We start from the raw sequence: 24293 nt of genomic DNA on the forward strand, positions 1-24293 counted from the left end.
CTTCCTTTTAATCCAACGTTTTTTGAGTTTTTGCTGTTGTTTGGTTGTCTTAAGTAATGTTTTTTGGTTTCCAAACAACTTGAAATGTTTTAAATAACTCTACCTTAAAAATTAAAAATACAATTTCCAAAATAAAAATCAATCTTATTCCTGTGTGAAGAGGTCAAGTCACCTCAAAAGGCCAAGGAGAGTGACAGGACTACCTGCATCTTCCCCGCCACAGAGGATGAGATCATACAGGGAGATACTTCTCACTTTGGCGTTAGGATCATTTTGAGCTGGAGGTAAATGAGAATGAACAGATGCAGAAAGATGCCTTCTTGGAGGTTCCCTCATCTGATAGAAAATAGAAACTTCTGAAAAATGAAGAATGCCATAAATCTCCTCTCCTGGGAAATTTTATGGCCACGAAGAGTGAAAATCAGCGTCAAGATGGACCTGCCCAAACAAGTCTTACTCCAATAGTTTCTCTCATATTTCTACCAGAGTTTGCTGCCCTTGAAAGCCTAAACCCCTTTTCCTTGTTTTGTCACTTTACTATAAATTTGTTGTTCTTTTGTTAAGATGCCATAGAAGCCCAAGTCCTAACTACCCCTTTGAGTAACTCATCACTGAGTTCTCCCATGCATATGCAAACATTAATAAACTCCTGTTTGTTTTTCTCTTGTTAATCTGTCTTTTGTCAGTCTAATATTACAGAGTCCCAGCCAGGGAACTTAGGAGGGTAGAAGGAAAAATAATTTTTTCCTTGCCTAAAATCTCAATGAAGCTGGGAAGTAATAAGAATAAAAGCAAAAATTAAGGGCAAGGAAAATAAACACAATAAAGAAGACTTACAAAGACAAAATTTGGTTCTTTGAAAAAATGGGGAAAAAATAGACAAACCTCTGACAAGATAAATCTCAAAAATATGAGAGAAGACAAAAATTAATGAAGTTAGGAATGAAATACAGGGTGTAACTGTAGATATAGCAGAGATTCAAAAGATAACATGAGAATATAATAACGTTTTATGAAAATATATTTGAAAATTTAGATAAAATGGATAATTTCCTAGAAAATAGAATTCATCAAAAGGAACTCAAAAAAAAAAAATCACACGGGCTTCCCTAGTGGCTCAGTGCTTGAGAGTCCACCTGTCGATGCAGGGGACACGGATTCGTGCCCCAGTCCGGGAAGATCCCGGATGCCGTGGAGCGGCTGGGCCCGTGAGCCAGGGCTGCTGAGCCTACGCGTCCGGAGCCTGTGCTCCGCAACAGGAGAGGCCACAACAGTGAGAGGCCCGTGTACCACAAAAAAAAAAAAAAAAAAATCACAGATTCAGAGTGGCTATTAATCTTAAAGAAGTTGAATCAGTAGGTAAAAAATGAATGTATGTGTGCAGACATAGTATGTTATAATAAAAATACATATTTGGTCTTTGTCCTTTGTTCCAGGTATAGAGCTCCTAAAACTTGGAGTTTCCTGAGTGATAGGAGTTTCTTGTTATTCATGATGGAACACACCTGAGTCTAGTAAGGTGCTAGACTCAGGTGCTAGTAAAGTGACTCAGGGTTGGGTCCCTTAGAGAGCCTTTGGATAGGGGCTGGTCACCATAAAAATCAAACACATGATTACTAAGTGGAACTCTCAGCCCCAACCCCCAGTCTCCAGTGACTGCAGATTGGGTTTTTTAAAAACCTGTGAACAATAAGGTTCAGAGAGCTTCCAGGTTGGTGAACACATCCACTTGCTGGGAGAGCGATGCATCACAACTTCTCAGGGACAGAGGTTCCTGTGCTCAGGACCCTTCCAGACATTGTCCTATGAGCCCCTTCATCTGGCTGTTCACGTGCATCCCTTATAAACCAGTAAACATTAAGTAAAATGTTCTTCTGAGTTCTGTGAGCCATTCTAGCAAACTACTGAACCTGAATGGGGTGAGGCGGAATTATGGGGACCCCCTAGTTTGTAGTAGGATGGGCAGAAATGTGGGTAGCCTGGCCATCCCATTTGTGGCCGGCATCTAAAGCGGGGCCAGTCTTGTGGGGCAGGGTCCTTCAACTTGTGGGATCTGATGCTGACTCCAGGTAGATATTATCAGAATTGAATTGAATTTTTATGCTATAGCTCTGTAAGATGTTACCATTAGGAGAAACTAGGCAAAGGGTTTTGTATCCTTGGATGTAGAATATCTTTTTGGACAGTTCTTCCAGTCTTTTTTATCAATGGTTGTTCAGCAATTAGTTTTAATTCTGGTGTGCTTGTGAGAGGACGTGAGCCCAAGGTCCTTCCACTCTGCTATCTTGTCCCAACTCCCTGAGAAGTGGTTGGTTTTGGAAGACACATACCGTTGGAGTCAAAAGTGTGAGAAAAAGACACTGTGCACGGTTTAACATTTATGTATTAATGTAATTCACTGCATAATCAGATTAAAGGAGAAAAAAATCTTAGTGAAGAAGAAATATTCAACAAGATCGAACACAATTCAGAAGAAAACTTTCAGAAAACAAGAAATAGAAGACAATTTCCTAAATTTGATAGAGTATCTTCCCAGATCCCACATAAATATACCCACATAAATATGCCCAACTGATTTTTTGCAAAGCTGCAAAAGCAAATCAGTAGAAGGAGGACAGTCTTTCCAACAAATGGTACTGGAGCAGTTGGATATCTATAAGTAAAAAGATAAATCTCAATCCCTTATACAAAAAGTTAATTCAAAATGCATCACAAGTAAATATAAAACATAAAACTTGGGGAAAGAATATATGACCTAGGGCTAGGCAGTGTTCTTAGATTTGACACCAAAAGCACAACCCATTAAAGGAAAAATTGATAAGTCAAACATCATCAAAATTAAAAACTTTTGCTCTGTGAAAGACTGAGAAGAGGATGAAAAGGCAAGCTACACACTGAAAAAAAAAATTTGCAAACCACATATCCAACAAGGGCCTTGACCTATACCTAGGATATATAAAGATCTCTCAAAATTCAACAGAAAAACTAAAAACAAACAGTCCAATTAGAAAATGAGCAAAAGACATGAACAGACACTTCACTAAGAAGATATATAGGAGGCAAGTAAGCACATGAAATGAGGTTCAATATCATGAGCCTTTACAGAAATGCAAATTAAAGCCATGAGACATCACTAACACCTATTTTAATGACTAAAATAAAAAATAGTAATACCACTACCTGCTAGCCAGCATGAGGAGAAACTGGATCACTCAAACACTGCTGTGGGGATGTGAAAAGTACACCCACTCTGGATAAAAGTATGGGATTTCTCACAAAGTTAAACATGCACTTACCATACAATCTAGCAACTGCGCTCTTGGCCATTCATTCCAGAGAAATGGAGATTTATGTTCACACAAAACCTGTACATGAATGTTCACAGCAGCATTATTCCTAACAGTCAAAACAATCCAAGCAATCCAAATGGCCTTTAGTGTGTGAGTGGTTAAACAAATTGTGGTATATCCGTGCCACAGAATACTACTGAACGATAATAAAGTGAACTAGTGACGCACACAACTTGAATGGGTCTCAAAGGAACTGTGCTGAGTGGAAAGAAAAAGCCAATCTCAGAAAGTTACATACTGTGTGATTCCATTTTTATAACATTTTTGAAATTACAAAATTATAGAAATGGAAAACAGATTAGTGGTTGTCAGGGGTTGGGAGGGGGAGAGGAAGGGAGGTGGCTGTGGTTATGAAAAGGTAGTAGGGGGGCTTGGCGGGTAGATTCTTATGATAGAGCTGTTCTGTTTCTACACTATGGTGATAGTCACACAAGTCTATAAATGTGATAAAATTGCATAAGACTAAATACACACACTCATATGATGGCACATAGAATTGCTATAATCTGAATAAGGTCAGTAGATTGTATCCATGTCAATTTCCTGTCTGTGCTATTTTTAGTTATGTAATTAATACTAGGAGAAACTGGGTGAAAGGTATACAGGTTTTTTCTGTATTACTTTTTGAAACTGCATGTGCATGTACAATTATCTGAAAATAAAAAGTTTTAAAAAGTGCATGTTACAACAAGGATGTCCACAATCACAAACTCCATTCAAGATTAAACTTGACATCCCAACCTGTAGGCTAGACAAAGAAGTAAGAGGCTTGAGTGTTAGAATGGATTAAGCGAAACTTTCATTATTTGTTCACAGTATGACCGTCCACACAGAAAATCTGTAACTATGGATAAATTACCAAGTTGTACAGAAGATCGAGTTGTTTATAAATCAATCATATTCATATATAAAAAACAGAAGTATTCAAAAACATAATTTTAGAATACCATTTACACAAATACCAAAAAGCATTCCTTTTATGTAGCTAACAAAAGATAGATAACAGCTTTATGGAGAATATCATAAAAATTTATTGATAGATATTAAATAGGATCTAAGTGTGTGGTCTGTCTACTAATAGAAAGATTCAATGTTGTTTAAAACAATAACTTTTCAAACCAATCCATATATTCAATTCTATCTCCATCAAAATCACAAGTTGTTATTTCTTTTTATTACTCACAGCTATTCCAAACTATTTTGTGGAAGAATATCTAAGACGTGCATGAAGGAAAAGAACATCCTGGAAAGGCTTCTCCTATCAAGACAATAAAACTTAATTTAAAACCAAACAAAGTATGATAGTATGATATTGACTCAGGGATAGACAGACTAATGGGACAGGAAAAAGATTCCAAAACTACATATAAGACAACTTGCTAAATGACAAAAAGTGACAGTGATGACAGAATAGACTACTCAATAAAGGGAGCTAGTCAACCGGGTATAATGAAACTATAATGAAACTGAAAAAGAGGGGGAGAGGGATTCTTCCTCTCACCGTTCATAAAAATTGATTAGAGTTGGATGCAATTCCTAATTGTAAAATCAAACATTTAAATTGATGAAGAAAATACCTTACTACCTCAGAGAAGAATTTCAAAAATGATAAAGAGAAATGTTGATACATTTGACCCAATTAACAGTTATAGCTTTTGATTTAAAAAAAGATGACTTTCAGGGACTTCCCTGGTGGCACAGTGGTTAAGAATCCGCCTGCCAATGCAGGGGACATAGGTTCAAACCTTGGTCTAGGAAGATCCCTCATGCCGTGGAGCAGATAAGCCCGTGTGCCACAACTACTGAGCGCAGAGCCCACAAGCCACAACTACTGAAGCCCACATGCCTAGAGTCCGTGCTCTGCAACAAGGGAAGCCACCGCAATGAGAAGCCACACACCACAATGAAGAGTAGCCCTGCTCGCCACAACTAAGGAAAGCTCGCGTGCAGCAACAAAGACCCAATGCAGCCAAAAATAAATAAATAGATGAATGAATGAATAAAAAAAAGATGACTTTTAAAATGTAAATGGATGAGCCTCAAACTGGGAAAAGCATTAGTATCCAAATTTCTAAAAATAAATGAGAAAACAAAAGTTGCAAATGTGCAAAGGATCTAAACAAGCAGTCTTGAGAACAGAAAAACCCTAGGGTTTTAAAAAAACATGAAAAGCTGCCTAACCTCATTAGTAATCAAAGAAATAGAAATTAAAATAACAAGGAGAGAAAATTTCACAGCTCATAGGTCCACAAAAATTTGAAAATTTGATAATAACATTAAGTATCAGGGAAGATGCTGACTAAGGGAAACTTGACACACCACTGATGAAAATTTTAAAGCAATTTAGCAATATCTAGAAATGTTAAAATGCTCATATCCTGAGAACTACACTCCTGTGTATTTACCCCAGAAACTCTCACATGTGCATATGGAGATATATATAAGAATGTCCTTTGTAGCACTGTTTACATAATGGAAAGTTGGACTAGACTTGTGTATAATCAACATGAAAAAAATCTCACAAACGTAATAGTGAGGAATAAGAGCAAACTGGCAAAAAAATTTGTAGAAAATAATACTGTATGTTATTTCGGGGCATATACATATATAATTGAAGTATAAAGTCACTTATAAGCACGATAAATGCCAAATTTTGGATTGTATTACTTCTGGGATAGAGGGGGACAGAAATGCATCCCAAACTCTTTATATGGTATGCTGCATATTGGGTACATGTTCATTTGTTATATTATTCTCCATACTCATCTAAAATATGTCATTATTTAAATAAAGAAAATGAAGGGATAATCAAACAGAACGTAGGCAAATGCAAACAAAAAGAAGAGTGGTTTAATTAATATTTATATGTTGAAAATTAAGATCAAAATCACTAAACAGGTAAAGGAAAGCATTAAATAATGAAGGTAAGGTATATAAAGAATGTATGAGAATCATAAATGTGTACTTGTGACAATAAAAGCTAAACACACCATGATAAGTTTTATGGTTTAAGTTTTATAAACAAGAACATTATCTGCCAATAATTAAAAGTAATTTACCAGTTTAATCTCCTGGCCACTCTTATCTAAATTACTGCTATCACCATCTCCACTCCAGGCCAGTTACTCTATAGTATATCATCCTGTTCATTTATTTTATAAAATTTATCAAAAAATTTAAATTGTCTTGTTTCTTTTGCACAACAAAGGAAACCATAAACAAGACAAAAAGACAACCCTCGGAATGGGAGAAAATATTTGCAAATGAATCAATGGACAAACTATACAAACAGCTCATGCAGCTCAATATCAAAAAAAGCAACCCAATCAAAAAATGGGCAGAAGACCTAAATAGACATTTCTCCAAAGAAGACATACAGATGGCCAAGAGGTACATGAAAAGATGCTCAACATCACTAATTATTAGAGAAATGCAAATCAAAACTACAGTGAGGTATCATCTCACAACGGTTAGAATGGGCATCATCAGAAAATCTACAAACAATAAATGCTGGAGAGGGTGTGGAGAAAAGGGAACCCTCTTGCACTGTTGGTGGGAATGTAAATTGATACAGCCACTATGGAGAACAATATGGAGGTTCCTTAAAAAACTAAAAATAGAATTACCATATGACCCAGCAATCCCACTACTGGGCATATACCCAGAGAAAACCATAATTCAAAGAGTCATGTACCACAATGTTCACTGCAGCACTATTTACAATAGCCAGTTCATGGAAGCAACCTAAATGTCCATTGACAGATGAATGGATAAAGAATATATGGTACATATATACAATGGGATATTACTCGGCCATAAAAAGGAATGAAACTGGGTCATTTGTAGAGACTTGGATAGACCTAGAGACTGTCATACAGAGTGAAATAAGTCAGAAAAACAAATACTGTATATATTAACACACATATGTGGAATCTAGAAAAATGGTACAGATGAACCAGTTTGCAAGGCAGAAATAGAGACACAGATGTAGAGAACAAACATATGGATGCCAAGGAGGGAAGTGGGGGGGTGGGATAAATTGGGAGACTGGGATTGACATATATACACTAATATATATAAAACAGATAACTCATGAGAACCTGCTGTATAGCACAGGGAATTTTACTTCACTTCGCTGTACAGTACAAACTAACACAACATTGTAAAACAACTATACCCCAATAATAAATAAATAAATAATAAATAAAATAAAATAAATAACAAATAAAAAAATAGTTTATTTGTGTCTTTGTTTATTTTGTGTTCCTTTTATTAGTATGTAAGCTCCCTGATGGCAGTGATCTTATCTGTCTACTCTACCAATGTATCCCTGGTGCCTAAAATAATGCACAACACATAGTAACCCTCAAGTTAAAATTTAATTAATTAATCAATCAATACCTTTCTTGCTCCGCCATTTCAGAAATAAAAGGATTTTTATTCAAAAATTCTCTTAGAGTTTCCTTTTTTTTAGATCTCTGTCTGGGCTTCACTTCTGTAGACTTAACATGGGAGATAACAAAAATGTTACAAATCCAATTTAAAATCTTAACACGATACCATAATTTACTTGTACTCTAATGCTTATCTTTTCACATTAAAATAGTGGTTTCTTTATGCCCCTCAATTAAAATTATTAACAAAAGTAAAAGAAGTACCCCTGTAGACAAAAAAAAAAATGGTTATAAAAATATCCTTGTGATAAGAATTAAAATATATTGCATAATTATAAAATTATGATTGTTGGTATTCTCTTCTGTTTCACATTATACTAAATTATAGTACAGCCAACCATCTCTAGATGCATGAATCTCTTAAGTTCATTAACTTAAAATTCAAAATTTATATGAAACTTACTCTGCCAATCTCCACTACTGCAGCTTTGAACTTCTTCATAGGTTTGATGACCTTTTTACACAAAGTATTGTCCTTATGTTTCAATTTTTTTATTCCAAGTAGGGACTCATTCCTCCTAATACAAAAAGATAAAGTCAGTTAAAAGGATCTACAAGAATTTATAAAACTACCCCAAAGTAATATACCTTTAATGAGTATTGCCACTGAAATTATGCTAGAAGAATACCCAAAATTGGTTATGTCCCATGCATAAATGAGACTATGATACTCCTGGTCGTCAACGAATAGCTAGTCTCTCAAAAGAGCAAAATGTAAATCACACCATAAACATGTGATGAGAGCTGAAGTATGATCTAGGAGGAATAGAACTGAACTGAAACTAAAACATAAACACTCCCCTTTAAAACTGAGAAAATAACTATGTAAGAGTGACCCTAGACAAAACTACCTTGCTTCCAACAGACTTCAGTCCTTTTAGTTCCATCAAGTGCAAGCTCCCAGCCACTATCAACTTCTGGATATTAACAAGAGATAAGCATTTCAGATGACTACATTCATCCCTTGGTAACTGCAGGGGCTTGGTTGCAGGACCCCCTCAGATACCAAAAGCCAAGGATGCTCAAGTCTTTTATATAAAATGGCCTAGTACTTTCATATAACCTACACACATCCTCCTATATACTTTAAATCATCTCTAGATTATTTAAAATACAACGTAGGCTTCAGAGGTCAGATCCCAGGGAGAAGACTGGGGTTGGCTGTGTAAACACAGCCTGAAGGGGGCTAGTGCGCCACAGTTAGCAGGGAGGGAGTCCAGGAAAAAGTCTGGAACTGCCTAAGAGGCAACAGACCATTGTTTCGGAGTGTGTGAGGAGAGGAGATTCAAAGCACGGCGTAAACGAGCTTCAGAGATGGGTGCAAGCGCGGCTATCAGCGTGGACCCCAGAGATGGGCATGAAATGCTAAGGCTGCTGCTGCAGCCACCAAGAATCCTTTGTGCAAGCACAGGTCACTATCCACACCTCCCCTCCTGGGAGCCTGTGCAGCTTGCCACTGCCAGTGTCCCGTGATCCAGGGACAACTTCCCAGGGAGAACACAGGGCACGCCTCAGGCTGTTGCAACGTCACGCTGGCCTCTGCCAACACAGGCTCATCCCACATTCCATACCCCTCTATCCCCCTGGCCTGGGTGGAGCCCCCTAATCAGCTGCTCCTTTAACACCCTCCTGTCTGGGCGCGAAGAACCCATGCCAGAGGACGACCTACATGCAGAGGCGGGGCCAAATCCACAGCTGAACCCCAGGAGCTGTGCGAACAAAGAAGAGAAAGGGAAATTTCTCCAGGCAGCCTCAGGAGCAGCAGATTAAATCTCCACAATCAACTTGATGGACCCTGTATCTGTGGAATACCTGAATAGAAAACGAACCATCCCAAAACTGAGGCAGTGGATTCTGGGAGCAACTGTAGACTTGGGGTTGCTGTATGTGACTGACTAGTTTCTGATTTTTATGTTGATCTTAGTACAGTTTTTAGCATTTGTTATCATTGGTGGATTTGTTTATTGGTATAGTTACGCTCTTCTTTTTTTTAAATTACTTTTTAAATCTTTTTAATAATTTTTTTTTACATTAATAACTTTATTTTTTCTTTCTTTTCCTTCTACCTTTTCTACTGAGCCTTGTGGCTGACAGGGCTTTGATGCTCTGGCCAGGTGTCAGGCCTGCACCTATGAGGTGGGAGAGCCGAGTTCAGTACATTGGACCACCAGAGACTTCCCAGCCCCACATACTATCAACTGGTGAGAGCTCTCCCAGAGACCTCCGTCTCAGTGCTAAGACCCAGCTCCGCTCAATGGCCAGCAAGCTCCAGTGCTGGACAGCCCATGCCAAACAACTAGCAAGACAGGAACACAACCCCACCCATTAGCAGAGAGGCTGCCTAAAATCATAGTAAGTTCACAGACACCCCAAAACACACCACCGGACGCGGTCCTGACACCAGAAACACAAGATCCAGCCTCATTCACCAGAACACAGGCACCAGTACCCTCTACCAGGAAGCCTACACAGCCCACTGAACTAACCTTACCCACTGGGGGAAGACACCAAAAACAATGGGAACTACGAACCTGCAGCCTGTGAAAAGGAGACCACAAACACAGTAAGTTAAGCAAAATGAGAAGACAAAGAAATATGCAGCAGATGAAGGAGCAAAGTAAAAACCCACCAGACCAAACAAATGAAGAGGAAATAGGCAGGTTACCTGAAAAAGAATTCAGAGTAATGATAGTAAAGATGATCCAAAATCTTGGAAATAGAATGGAGAAAATACAAGAAACATTTAACAAGGACCTAGAATAACTAAAGAGCAAACAAACAATGATGAACAACACAATAAATGAAATTAAAAATTCTCTAGAAGGAATCAATAGCAGAATAACTGAGGCAGAAGAACGAATAAGTGACCTGGAAGATAAAATAGTGGAAATAACTACCACAGAGCAGAAGAAAGAAGAAAGAATGAAAAGAATTGAAGGCAGTCTCAGAGACCCCTGGGCAAATATTAAATGCACCAACATTTGAATTATACGGGTCCCAGAAGAAGAAGAGGAAAAGAAAGGGACTGAGAAAATATTTGAGGAAATTATAGTTGAAAACTTCCCTAATATGGGAAAGGGAAGAGTCAATCAAATCCAGGAAGTGCAGAGAGTCGCATACAGGATAAATCCAGGAGAAACACACCAAGACACATATTAATGAAACTATCAAAAATTAAATACAAAGAAAACATATTAAAAGCAGCAAGGGAAAAGCAACAAACAACATACAAGGGAATCCCCATAAGGTTAACAGCTGATCTTTCAGCAGAAATTCGGCAAGCCAGAAGGGACTGGCAGGACATATTTAAAGTGATGAAAGGGAAAAACCTACAACCAAGATTACTCTACCCAGCAAAGATCTCATTCAGATTTGACGGAGAAATTAAAACCTTTACAGACAAGCAAAAGCTAAGAGAATTCAGCACCACCAAACCAGCTTTACAACAAATGCTACAGGAACTTCTTTAGGCAGGAAACACAAGAGAAGGCAAAGACCTACAATAAGAAACCCAAAACAATTAAGAAAATGGTAACAGGAACACACCTATTAATAATTACCTTAAATGTAAATGGAATAAATGCTCCAACCAAAAGACATAGACAGGACTTCTCTGGTAGCACAGTGGTTGAGAGTCCGCCTGCCGATGCAGGGGACACGGGTTCGTGCCCCAGTCCGGGAAGATCCCACATGCCGCAGAGCGGCTTGGCCCGTGAGCCATGGCTGCTGAGCCTGCACATCCGGAGCCTGTGCTCCGCAACGGGAGAGGCCACAACAGTGAGAGGCCCACGTACCGAAAAAAAAAAAAAGACATAGGCTGAATGGATACAAAAACAAGACCCGTATATATGCTGTCTACAAGAGACCCACTTCAGACCTAGGGACACATACAGACTTGAAAGCGAGGGGATGGAAAAAGATATTCTATGCAAATGGAAATCAAAAGAAAGCTGGAGTAGCAATTCTCATATCAGACAAAACAGACTTTAAAATAAAGACCATTACAAGAGACAAAGAAGGACACTACATAATGATCACGGGATCAATCCAAGAAGAAGATATAACAATTGTAAATATTTACACACCCAACGTAGAAGCACCTCATTACATAAGGCAAACGCTAATAGCCATCATAAAAGGGGAAATGGACAGTAACTCAATCATAGTAGGGGACTTTAACACCTCACTTTCACCAATGGACTGATCATCCAAAATGAAAATAAATAAGGAAACACAAGCTTTAAATGACACATTAAACAAGATGGACTTAATTGATATTTATAGGACAGTCCATCCAAAAACAATAGATTACACTTTCTTCTCAAGTGCTCATGGAACATTCTCCATGATAGATCATATCTTAGGTCACAAATCAAGCCTTGGTAAATTTAAGAAAATTCAAATTGTATCAAGTATCTCTTCTGACCACAACGCTATGAGACTAGATATGAATTACAGGAAAAAAGGTGTAAAAAATACAAACACACGGAGGCTGGCTAAACAATACACTACTAAATAACCAAGAGATCACTCAAGAAATCAAAGAGGAAAACAAAAAAATACCTAGGAACAAATGACAGTGAAAACACAATGACCCAAAACCTACGGGATGCAGCAAAAGCAGTCTAAGAGGGTAGTTTATAGCAATACAATCCTACCTCAAGAAACAAGAAACACCTCAAATACACAACCTAACCTTATAGCTAAAGCAATTAGAGAAAGAAGAACAAAAAATCCCCCAGAGTTAGCAGAAGGAAAGAAATCATATAGATCAGATCAGAAATTAATGAAAAAGAAATGAAGGAAATAATAGCAAAGATCAATAAAACTAAAAGCTGGTTCTTTGAGAAGATAAAATTGATAAACCATTAGCCAGACTCATCAAGATAAAAAGGAAAAAGACTCAAATCAACATAATTAGAAATGAAAAAGGAGAGGTAACAAGTGACACTGCAGAAATACAAAGGATCATGAGAGATTACTACAAGCAACTCTATGCCAATAAAATGGACAACCTGGAAGAAATGGACAAATTCTTAGAAAAGTACAACCTTCTGAGACTGAACCAGGAAGAAATAGAAAATATAAACAGACCAATCATAAAGCAATGAAACTGAAAATGTGATTAAAAATCTTCCAACAAACCAAAGCCCAGGACCAGATGGCTTCACAGGCAAATTGCATCAAACATCTAGAGAAGAGCTAACACCCATCCTTCTCAAACTCTTCCAAAATATTGCAGAGGGAGGAACACTCCCAAACTCATTCTACGAGGTCACCATCACCCTGATACCAAAACCAGACAAAGGTGTCACAAAAAAATAAAACTACAGGCCAATATCACTGATAAACATAGATGCAAAAATCCTCAACAAAATACTACCAAACAGAATCCAACAGTACATTAAAAGGATCATACACCATGATCAAGCAGGATTAATCCCAGGAATGCAAGGATTCTTCAATATATGCAAATCAATGGATGTGATACACCATACTAACAAATTGAAGGAGAAAAACCATCTGATAGTCTCAATAGATACAGAAAAAGCTTTTGACAAAATTCAACACCCATTTACGATAAAAATCCTGCAGAAAGTAGGCATAGAGGGAACTTACCTCAACATGATAAGGCCATGTATGACAAACCCACAGCCAACATCGTTCTCAATGGTGAAAAACTGAAAGCATTTCCACTAAGATCAGGAACAAGACAAGATCGCACACTCTCACCACTATTATTCAACATAGTTTTGGAAGTTTTAGCCACAGCAGTCAGAGAAGAAAAAGAAATAAAAGGAATCCAAATCGGAAAAGAAGAAGTAAAGCTGTCACTGTTTGCAGATTACATGACACTACACATAGGGAATCCTAAAGATGCTACCAGAAAACTACTAGAGCTAATCAATGAATTTGGTAAAGTAGCAGGATACAAAATTAATGCACAGAAATCTCTGGCATTCCTATACACTAATGATGAAAATTCTGAAAGGGAAATTAAGGAAACTCTCCCATTTACCACTGCAACAAAAAGAATAAAATATCTAGGAATAAACCTACCTAAGGAGACAAAAGACCTGTATGCAGAAAACTGTAAGACACTGATTAAAGAAATTAAAGATGATACATACAAACAGATGATACATGTTCTTGGATTGGAAGAATCAATGTTGTGAAAATGACTATACTACCCAGAGCAATCTACAGATTCAGGGCCATCCCTATCAAACTACCACTGGCATTTTTCACAGAATTAGAACAAAAAAATTCACAATTTGTATGGAAACACAAAAGACCCCGAACAGCCAAAGCAATCTTGAGAAAGAAAAACAGAGCTGGAGGAATCAGGCTCCTGGACTTCAGACTATACTTCAAAGCTACCGTAATCAAGACAGTATGGTACTGGCACAGAAAGAGAAATATAGATCAATGGAATAGGATAGAAAGCCCAGAGATAAACCCATGCACATATGGTCACCTTATCTTTGATAAAGGAGGCAAGAATATACAATAGAGAAAAGACAGCCTCTTCAATAAGTGGTGCTGGGAAAACTGGACAGCTACATGTAAAAGAATGAAATTAGAACACTCCCTAACTCCATACACAAAAATAAACTCAAAATGGATCAAAGACCTAAATGTAAGGCCAGACACTATAAAACTCTTAGAGGAAAACACAGGCAGAACACTCCATGACATACATCACAGCAAGATCCTTTTTGACCCACCTCCTAGAGAAATGGAAATAAAAACAGTAATAAACAAATGGGACCTAATGAAACTTAAAAGCTTTTGCACATCAAAGGAAACCATAAACAAGGTGAAAAGATAACCTTCCAAATGGGAGAAAACATTTGCCAATGAAGCAACTGACAAAGGATTAATCTCCAGAATATACAAGCAGCCCATGCAGCTCAGTTTCAAAAAAAACAAAAACCCAATCCAAAAATGGGCAAAAGACCTAAACAGACGTTTCTCTAAAGAAGATATACAGATTGCCAACAAACACATGAAAGGATACTCAACAACACTAATCATGAGAGAAATGCAAATCAAAACTACAATGAGGTATCATCTCACACTGGTCAGATTGGCCATCATCAATAAATCTACAAATGATAAATGCTGGAGAGGGTGTGGAGAAAAGGGAACCCTCTTGCACTGTTGGTAGGAATGTAAATTGTTACAGCTACTACGGAGAACAGTATGGAGGTTCCTTAAAAATCTAAAAATAGAACTACCGTATGATCCAGCAATCCCACTACTGGGCATATACCCTGAGAAAACCAAAATTCAAAAAGAGTCATGTACCAAAATGTTCATTGCAGCTCTATTTACAATAGCCCGGAGATGGAAAGAACCTAAGTGCCCATCATCGGACGAATGGATAAAGAAGATGTGGCACATATACACAATGGAATATTACTCAGCCTTAAAAAGAAATGAAATTGAGTTATTTGTAATGAGATGGATAGACCTAGAGTCTGTCATACAGAGTGAAGTAAGTCAGAAAGAAAAAGACAAATACCGTATGCTAACACATATATATGGAATTTAAGGAAAAAAATGTCATGAAGAACCTAGGGATAAGACAGGAATAGAGGCGCAGACCTACTGGAGAACGGACTTGAGGATATGGGGAGGGGGAAGGGTGAGTTTTGACAGGGCGAGAGAGAGTCATGGACATATACACACTCACAAACGTAGTAAGGTAGATAGCTAGGGGGAAGCAGCCGCAAGGCACAGGGATTTTAGCTCAGGGCTTTGGGACAGCTTGGAGGGGTGGGATGGGGAGAGTGGGAGGGAGGGAGACGCAAGAGGGAAGACACATGGGAGCATATGTATATGTATAGCTGATTCACTTTGTTATAAAGCAGAAACTAACACACCATTGTAAAGCAATTATACCCCAATAAAGATGTTAAAAAAAAAAAAAAAAAGAACTACCGTATGATCCAGCAATCCCACTACCGGGCATATACCCTGAGAAAAACATAATTCAAAAGGAATCATGTACCACAGTGTTCACTGCAGCACTATTTAGAACAGCCGGGACATGGAAGCAACCTAAGTGTCCATCGACAGATGAACAGCTAAAGAAGATGTGGCACATATATACAATGGAATATTACTCAGCCATAAAAAGAAACGAAGTTATTTGTAGTGAGGTGGATGGATCTAGAGTCTGTCATACAGAGTGAAGTAAATCAGAAAGAGAAAAACAAACACTGTATGCTAATACATATATATGAAATCTAAAATTAAAAAAAAAAAAGGTTCTGAAGAACCTAAGTGGAGGACAGGAATAAAGATGCAGACATAGAGAATGGACTTGAGGACACAGGGAGGAGGAAGGGTAAGCTGGGATGAAGTGAGGGAGTGGCATGGACATATATACACTACCAAATGTAAAAGAGATAGCTGATGGGAAGCAGCGCATAGCACAGGGAGATCAGCTCCCTGCTCTGTGACCACCTAGAGGGATAGGATAAGGAGGGTGGAAGGGAGACGCAAGAGGGAGGGTATATGGGGATATATGCATACATATAGCTGATTCAGTTTGTTATACAGCAGAAACTAACACAACATTGTAAAGAAATTATACTCCAATAAAGATATTTTAAAAAAAAAAGAATGATACCTTTTAATCATGAAAGCATTTAGCCTGAATTTCTTTGGAATAAATAAATTAAATACAATGTAAATTCTATATAAATAGTTGTAAATACAATGTAAATGCTATGTACATAATTGACGGGAGTGCAGCAAATTCAAGTTTTACTTTTTGGAACTTTCCAGAACTTTTTTTCCGAATATTTCCGATCCATGGTTGGCTGAATGCCTGGATGCAGAGTGGATGCCAAAGGCGGACAGTACTAAATGTTCTCCCTTCCCCCCAATCACCTGTAAGGATTCTCAACCTTGTTTTTTTTAATCTGCCATCGACCCCTGTGGTTACCTGTCCCCTTCTCCGAATACTGTAAGGTCGCTTATTATCCCTCCCTCTATTGGTACTTACTACCTATTTTCCTTGAAATTTATATATTTCCTAAAATCTATATTTCCTCTGGTAAGTACTTGCTAGGTACAACACCACCCTGCTATAACATGATAAATGGGATCCAAAAGCTTAAATTAAATAAAATGTAAAGTCATATTAACACAAGGTGAAGGAAATGACCAGGTGAATCTGGTAGCTAGTTCCAGGGGCTGGGGTCCCAAACTCATCTTGGTCCTAGTAGTGGTCAGCCTCTCACTTCGATTTTGATAAAGATGATCCTGGATCCTGTGCTTGGTTGGGACTCCAGCCAAGCTGCAGCAATTCCAAGAGTCTCTCAGTTAGTTGGCATTCATTTTGGCAAATGTTTTGTCTGCCTGAACTACAAAGCTTGGACCACTGATCACCGGGGACTTGACAATCTATCCTCTGCTCTGCTACTTGCATCCTGACACTAGTTGCCTGCTGTTTTCCAACCAGCTTGTCTCTTCTCTACCTCCTCTCTCTCCCACCCCACCACAATGTTTTTATTGCTGCTATTCCAGAAACAGATGGGAAGGAGAGGAGGTCATGGGTGAACACTTGGGCCACCGTCTTCCTAGCCCTCTCAGCATTCTCCTCCATGCTCTGCAGAACTCTCATCCACTGAATAAACCCCTCCACTCCTCAACCTCTTCATAGACTGCTTCCTCCTAGTCCTGACTGCTTTTTATTTTGTTTATGGTGTATTATGAAAAATAGTACTTCTAAATTTTTATGTAATCATTATTGATCTTTGATTTCATGATTTATTGTTTTGATTACCTATATCACTGCCTGCTTCTGACCCAAAACACTGAGTTCCAATGACTGTCTGCCTATTATTTCACAAACACAAATCTGTTATTCTTTATCTGACAGCACAAGGCTCTCATTCACGCTTTTTCATTTTTAAAATATTTTTCATTACTCCAGCCCATTCCATACAAACTAATCTGACTGGAATTGCATTAAATCAACAAATTAATTTGAGAATAACAGAAATCTTCACAATATTCCATCTGCTTATCAAGTAATGTACTATGTCTCTCCATTTATTCAAGTCATTTTTTTTTTCATACCTCTTAGTAAAGATGTTTGGTCTTCTTTATATTAGCCTAAATCCCCTCACAATTCCTGATAAACTTAATCCTGTAGTTCACAGAAATGGGATCATTTTTCCATTATATTTTCTAGTTGATACAGCAAAGCGTTGATTTTGCATCTACCCATCCTATGGAATTCTATTATTAACTCTGATAGTTTTCAGTTAACTAACTTAAGTTAAAAAAGTAATAATTATTTGCAGATATCAATCTTTCCTCTCCATTTTCACAGTAATTCACTGTGGATTTCACTTGATAATCATTTTTGAGACCGTATTATGTGATAATCACATAAATTCTAATCCTAATTTCTATTTATTTTAGTGTGCTGCCAAGAACTTTCAGAATAATTTTAAATGATAGAAGGAATAATAGGTTTCTTTGTTGTACTGCGTATTTTAAAAGAAAATCTTTTAATCCTAATTTGCCAGGAATTGCTGCTGAACGTCACCACATGACTTTTTAGCACCTATAAAAGACTCCTTGGACTACTAATGATAATTATATTTAGATTTTCTACTATATTTATATTGAGAACAAAATCTACATTCTCACTGCTAAATTTATAAGCTAGTGTTTTATTTTTATTCTATATACTTCTAAATAAAGTTGACCTCTAATTTTCTATTTTTTTATTCTCTTTTTACAAAACTGTTATCAGAGCCTGCTGTGATAAATTTACTAGGAAACTATAACCATGCTCTGAAGTAGCTTTATGTAAAACAAAATTATGTGTTCCTATGAAGGAACTAGCCTTAAAAAGTTTTTGAGCTCTCCAATTTTTTTTACTGCTTCAATGAATTCTTACAATTTAAAATTTTCCAGATAATCATCACTTCAGATTAGATTTTCAAATTTATTCATATTAAACTACATACACTGTTATCTAATGTTTAACAACTTCCAAATTTATGACTATTTTCTCTTTGGATTACTTACATTTCACTTTTTCTTATTTTGCTGGCCAGAAAATTACCTCATTTATTCATATATTCAAAGAAGTAACCCTAGCCAACTGGACTATTTTAACACCAACTTAAAATTAATTTCAACTTTTATTTATTTCTTCTTTCTGCTTTCTTAGATTTATTTTGTTATTTTTCCAATTTTTCAAGCCCAATCAAAGTTCATTTGATTTTATTTTTCTCATTTAGTAAGTAACAGGAGCTTCTAAAGCTAAAATTTGTCTTTAACTGCTGCTTTGAGTACATTTGATATGTGGGCTTCTCATTAGCATGATTTTCAAAACGCTCTCTAGTTTTAGATTTCTTTTTTATATACTATAATTATATACAATTATATATGGCAGTAATTTATTGTTATAAAATTATATAATTATATATGCTAGCAATTAATTTTGTTATAAAATTTCAGTTTTATTGTACTGTAAGAGAATGTGGTCCTTACAAATTTTAGTCTAGGTGATATATTGAGCTTTATTTTGCAGCTTAAATATTACATTTTTAAATTAAATAAGTGCTTTAAAGAGTATTTTGTCTCAATTGGCTATATATATTAAATTAATCTTATTAGTTATATCATGTACATTTTCTATTGTCCTTTTCGTTTTTCTTTTTAAAGTAGTACATTAAACTCTTAATATTACTATGTTTCTATCAAATTAGCCTTGTCTTTTTAGCAGTTATTCCCATATATTTTGATTTTTTTTTATGTAGAACATGAAAATTCATGAAATATCTTCATTGTGATTTATAAGCATTATTAGTAGAATCACCAACGTGAAAAGGTAGCATTAAAAATAAGTAACGTGGGCTTCCCTGGTGGCACAGTGGTTGAGAGTCCGCCTGCCGATGCAAGGGACACGGGTTCGTGCCCCAGTCCGGGAAGATCCCACATGCCGCGGAGCGGCTGTACCCAGGAGCCATGGCCGCTGAGCCTGCGCATCCGGAGCCTGTGCTCCGCAACGGGAGAGGCCACAACAGTGAGAGGCGCGCGTACCGCAAAAAAAAATAACAATAAGTAACAAAGAGATTACTCTTTAAATGTTACCAAGACAGTTGATTAAAATTTTTACAGGAAAACCCCCCTAATTTAAAATCTAAACCCTACCAAAAGAAATTCCATATGGATTAAAATATTTAATCTAAACCATGAAACTATAAAATTGGAAGAAAATACTGCTGCATATTTGTCTGTTGAAGTATAAAAAAATTTTTTCTTTGCGCAAAGATATGTCATGCATATAAACAAAAAAAGAAAATAGATACTGCTATCAAAGTAGAAATCAAGGTGTTGCATCTGCCCCTCCCCTATATTCCTTGACTTGGAGAAGAACATCCTAAAACATCTGCTCAGCCTTAAAAATTGAAATCATTACCTTTGGCTTGAACTCAGTTATACTGCTCAATCTCCAAACTCACATATTTTATTATACCACTGGCCTAAACCACTTATTCTGTTTTCCTCTTTCAGAATATCTATTATTCTTCCATTGGACCTCCACGGTCAGCCCTCCAAATTTTACTGCTCACTGAAAGTGCATTCTGATTTTCTTTGGTATCAAGAATATTATTTACAGATTCCAAACATCTCATTTTAGCTATGGTTTATTTAATTTTCTGGGACTTTCTAATTCTGGCCAGTTCTCTCATTACCATGGCCTGCTTTATTTAATAGAAGCAATTTCATCTTTTGAAAACATGAAGCACATATATTCCAAGTTTTTGTTCTAATAAATGTAGTGCCTATTTTAGGAAGAATATTTTCCCGTAGGTTTTTATGAGAATGTTTCTCTTCTGCTGTCATTTTTAAAATAGATCTTGTGTCATTGATGTTTTCTTTTCCTAGAATGAGATAGACAGACCTATGTCCAGTGTTGAAATTAAAACCCAATTATTGGAAGAAAAGCTGGATTCACTCAGCATCTCTCATAACTGGCACAGAACACAACAATTTTCTTTGTGGGCAGAGAGAGCCATTCAGGTTTAGAGAATAAGAGGGTTAACTTTAAGTTTTACTACTTCTATTTTTAAGGAACTCCCCGTTCACATATATATATGGGAACTGCAAAGAATGGCTCTGCTTGCTACTGTAGAGAATTAGAAACTGGACCTCAAAACCACACTACATACAAAAATAAGCTCAAAATGGATTAACAACTTAAATGTAAGACCTGAAACCATAAAACTCCTAGAAGAAAACATAGGCAGTATACTCTTTGACATTGGTCTTAGCAGTTTTTTTTTGGATATGTCTCCTCAGGCAAGGGAAAGAAAAGCAAAAGTAAAAACAAATGGGACTACATCAAAGGGAGGGGGTGGGGGGAGAGGGAATTACTGAAAATAATTAAAAGGCACAAACTTCCAGTTATAAGATAAATAAGAACTAGGGATGTAATGTACAACAAGATAAAGATAATTAACACTGCTGTATGTTATAAATAAAGCTTGTTAAGAGTAAATCTTAAGAATTCTCATCATAAGGAAGAAAAAACTTTTTTCCACTTCTTTAATGTTGCATTTATATGAGATGATAAATGTTCACTAAGCCCACTGTGGTAATCATTTCATGATATATGTAAATCAAATCATTATGCTGTACACCTTAAAACTTATACAGTGCTGTATGTCAGTTATACCTCAATAAAACTGGATGAAAAAATTAATTAGATAAATAAATAAGTGGACCCAAAAGTCCGTGCGAGAGATGCTGATAGCCTAGAGATGCTATCATCCAAACTGACTCAATACCAAAAGGCCTAATTTATTTCCTGCTATAAATATAAACATGCTCTATTATTCCTTAGTTCAGCTGTACGAATATTTTTATTTATTTATTTACACAGACATAAATACTCACTACCTCCCAGATGGCTGTTTTAACTGCATATACCCCACTCTCTTTTGCGTCCACTTTATATATCTTTAAGGAACAATTTTACTCATTTTTTAAAGTTGTTAATGCTAATAAAACAGATATTATAAATACCTTTGCAAGAAGGCATAGACAGGATTTGTTATCTCCACCGTAAGTTGAAAGTTTTCATCATTCATACATTTTTGCATAACTTGTGTAAAGAATTCCAGGAATCTAGGTCTCTGTTTAAATTTCATAACTGTGAAAACAAGAAGGTTCATATATAATCACCAATACACTTGGTCATTGTCATTGAAAGGTTACTATTGCTATTAGTCATTTTGTTGTAACAGACGAGTTTATTAACCTACTTTTTAGATTTCTCACTTTTAAAAAATGTATAGGAGTAAATGTGGTGAAACTATTGGTTTTCTAAAATAAAATATTCCTTTACGGTCTAAATTTCATTTATTTTTCAAACAGCTTGGTGTTGTAAGATTTCCTAAAAGTTGCCTCTAACATATATATGACTAGGTGGGAAAAAAATTGCTGATAGTTGCCAGAATAACTAGTTATCCTAATTTTTATTATATTTCACTCTGAGATTAAGCAATAATGCTGCTATTTCTTCATAGCTAAGCTTAAAGATCACTAACACATTTTTCAATTCCCTAGTTTTTGTAAGCTTCATAATAACACCACTGACTGCCAAAATAAGCCACCATCAAGGTTCCGTCTTTCCAGACTTTAAATCAGGTACCTATTTTGGTCTCTTTCATTACTCGGCAATCGAGAGCCTGCCTTATTCTGAATGGGTAAGAACCTGAAATATTCTGCCTAGAACAAGTGAAACCTTTAAGTAGAAAACAGAATCCACAGAATAAAAGATATTCAAAAGTAAGGTGAGTGAACAACATATGTACGTTTAGGTCACCTACCTTCTTTCACAGCATCTTTGACCGACCAATTGAAAACTATAGGGTAAAGAAATATGGGATCCTCTGCTCCTGAGAGTTCAGTTGTAACATCTAAGGTTAAAAGGAATTAAGTTCTTGGTGCTGTTTAACATCAATAAGCAAAAATGAAAATTCTTTGCTGGGGATGAAAAATAGGAAAATACCCAAGTATACATTCTAAATTATGTGCCTTAAAATATCAATTATATCATATTTTGGAGATTAAAAAATCCAATAATCTTAATTATTTTCCTTTCATTTTTTTTTTTCCCCCTAAAGGCCAAGGAGTCTACCACCAAATAGGGGAAGAGTTTCCAAGGCATGAGCCTTTCTCATTCAACAGCTATTGTGTATCAACAAATATCAGGTTCAGAAACCTACCAATTATATGAACTCCATTTTTATAAAAAAATCTTTAAAAGACAGTAAAGTATAGAATAATGAACAGGACAGCCCCTAGAGCCAGGATGCCTGGGTTCAGATTCTAAGTCTGACACTTTCTTTTTTAGGCCGCACAGCATGCAGGATGCGGGATCTTAGTTCCCCCACCAGGGATCAAACCCACTGGGAGCATGGAGTCTTAACCATTGGACCTCCAAGGAAGTCCCTAAGTCTGACACTTTTTAGTTATGAGAACTTGGGAAGTTACTCACCTTCTCTGTGCCTCAATTTCCTTATCTTTAAAATGGGGATAATAACAGTACCTATTTCATATGGTTGTTATATAAGGGTTATATAAGTTTTCATATGCATGAAACACTTAAAATAGTTCCTCGCACACAGAAAGCACTGTACAAAGCTATTATTTTTATTATTGTTTTGTTACTGAATCTACTGTTTAGCTAGTAACATCATACTGTGCTTCTTAGTAAAATGTTAAAATGTGTTTGGGGGCGTTGATAATATGAAAATAAGTAATTCACATTTCCAGAACACTTTACATTTTAAGAAATTATATATTTTTATATGTACCCAGACAATTACAGCTTTCCCCAAACTAGGTTTACTGGTTATGTGAATAACACAGCATTGGGTTCATTTCATAAATTCAGCTTGAAACAGACTTGGAGTGCACTGAAGTAAAATGAGAGATCCAAGTCAGGGAATTCTGAAACAGTTAAGACCACCCAGATATCACTGAGGCACAAAGTAGAGAGGTGAGGTGGGGTCACAGAACTCTACAAGTTTAGTTACTTCCCAACAGACCAAGGGGCCGAAAGTGGAGCCTCCTAATGAGATAAACGTAGGCACTCTTTTGTTCTTCTAGAAGGTTTGAAGTCCTGCTTCTTAAAAATGTGATAATAATTGTCATCACCAGAAACTAAATTAATATCTTAATCAGATTTCCAAACTGCAATCTCTCAAACTCCAATCACTGTGTTAACATTTTGGTCTATTATTAAATTACTATACAGCACAATGACTCACTTGAGTCCATCTCACTTGAGTAAACCATGGTTCAAATCACTCGTACATAACACCCGTCATGCCATCACTTTATTTCTCAGTTACATTCTTGTCTTTAGAGCAGTGATTCTCAATTTTGTGTCCCCCTTCCACAACATATTTGCCAACATTTGCCTCACAGTTGGTTG

At 36.6% G+C, this 24293-nt stretch overlaps 1 protein-coding gene across 2 annotated transcripts in view; it reads right to left on the reverse strand.

Annotated features, from left to right (window-relative positions):
- The window catches only part of CFAP54 (cilia and flagella associated protein 54), a 297839-nt gene that overhangs the window by 163030 nt on the left and 110516 nt on the right, over nucleotides 1-24293 (reverse strand). For both annotated transcript variants that reach the window (XM_065887671.1, XM_065887669.1), the window contains exons 29-32: nucleotides 22681-22770; nucleotides 21875-22001; nucleotides 8208-8322; nucleotides 7752-7852 (exon numbers count right to left, since the gene is read on the reverse strand). In XM_065887671.1, coding sequence (XP_065743743.1) covers nucleotides 7752-7852; nucleotides 8208-8322; nucleotides 21875-22001; nucleotides 22681-22770 — 433 coding nt within the window. The remainder of the gene's footprint in view (nucleotides 1-7751; nucleotides 7853-8207; nucleotides 8323-21874; nucleotides 22002-22680; nucleotides 22771-24293) is intronic.

This window comes from Phocoena phocoena, chromosome 11 (genome assembly GCF_963924675.1).
Source record: "Phocoena phocoena chromosome 11, mPhoPho1.1, whole genome shotgun sequence".
Classification (NCBI taxonomy): Eukaryota; Metazoa; Chordata; class Mammalia; order Artiodactyla; family Phocoenidae; genus Phocoena; species Phocoena phocoena.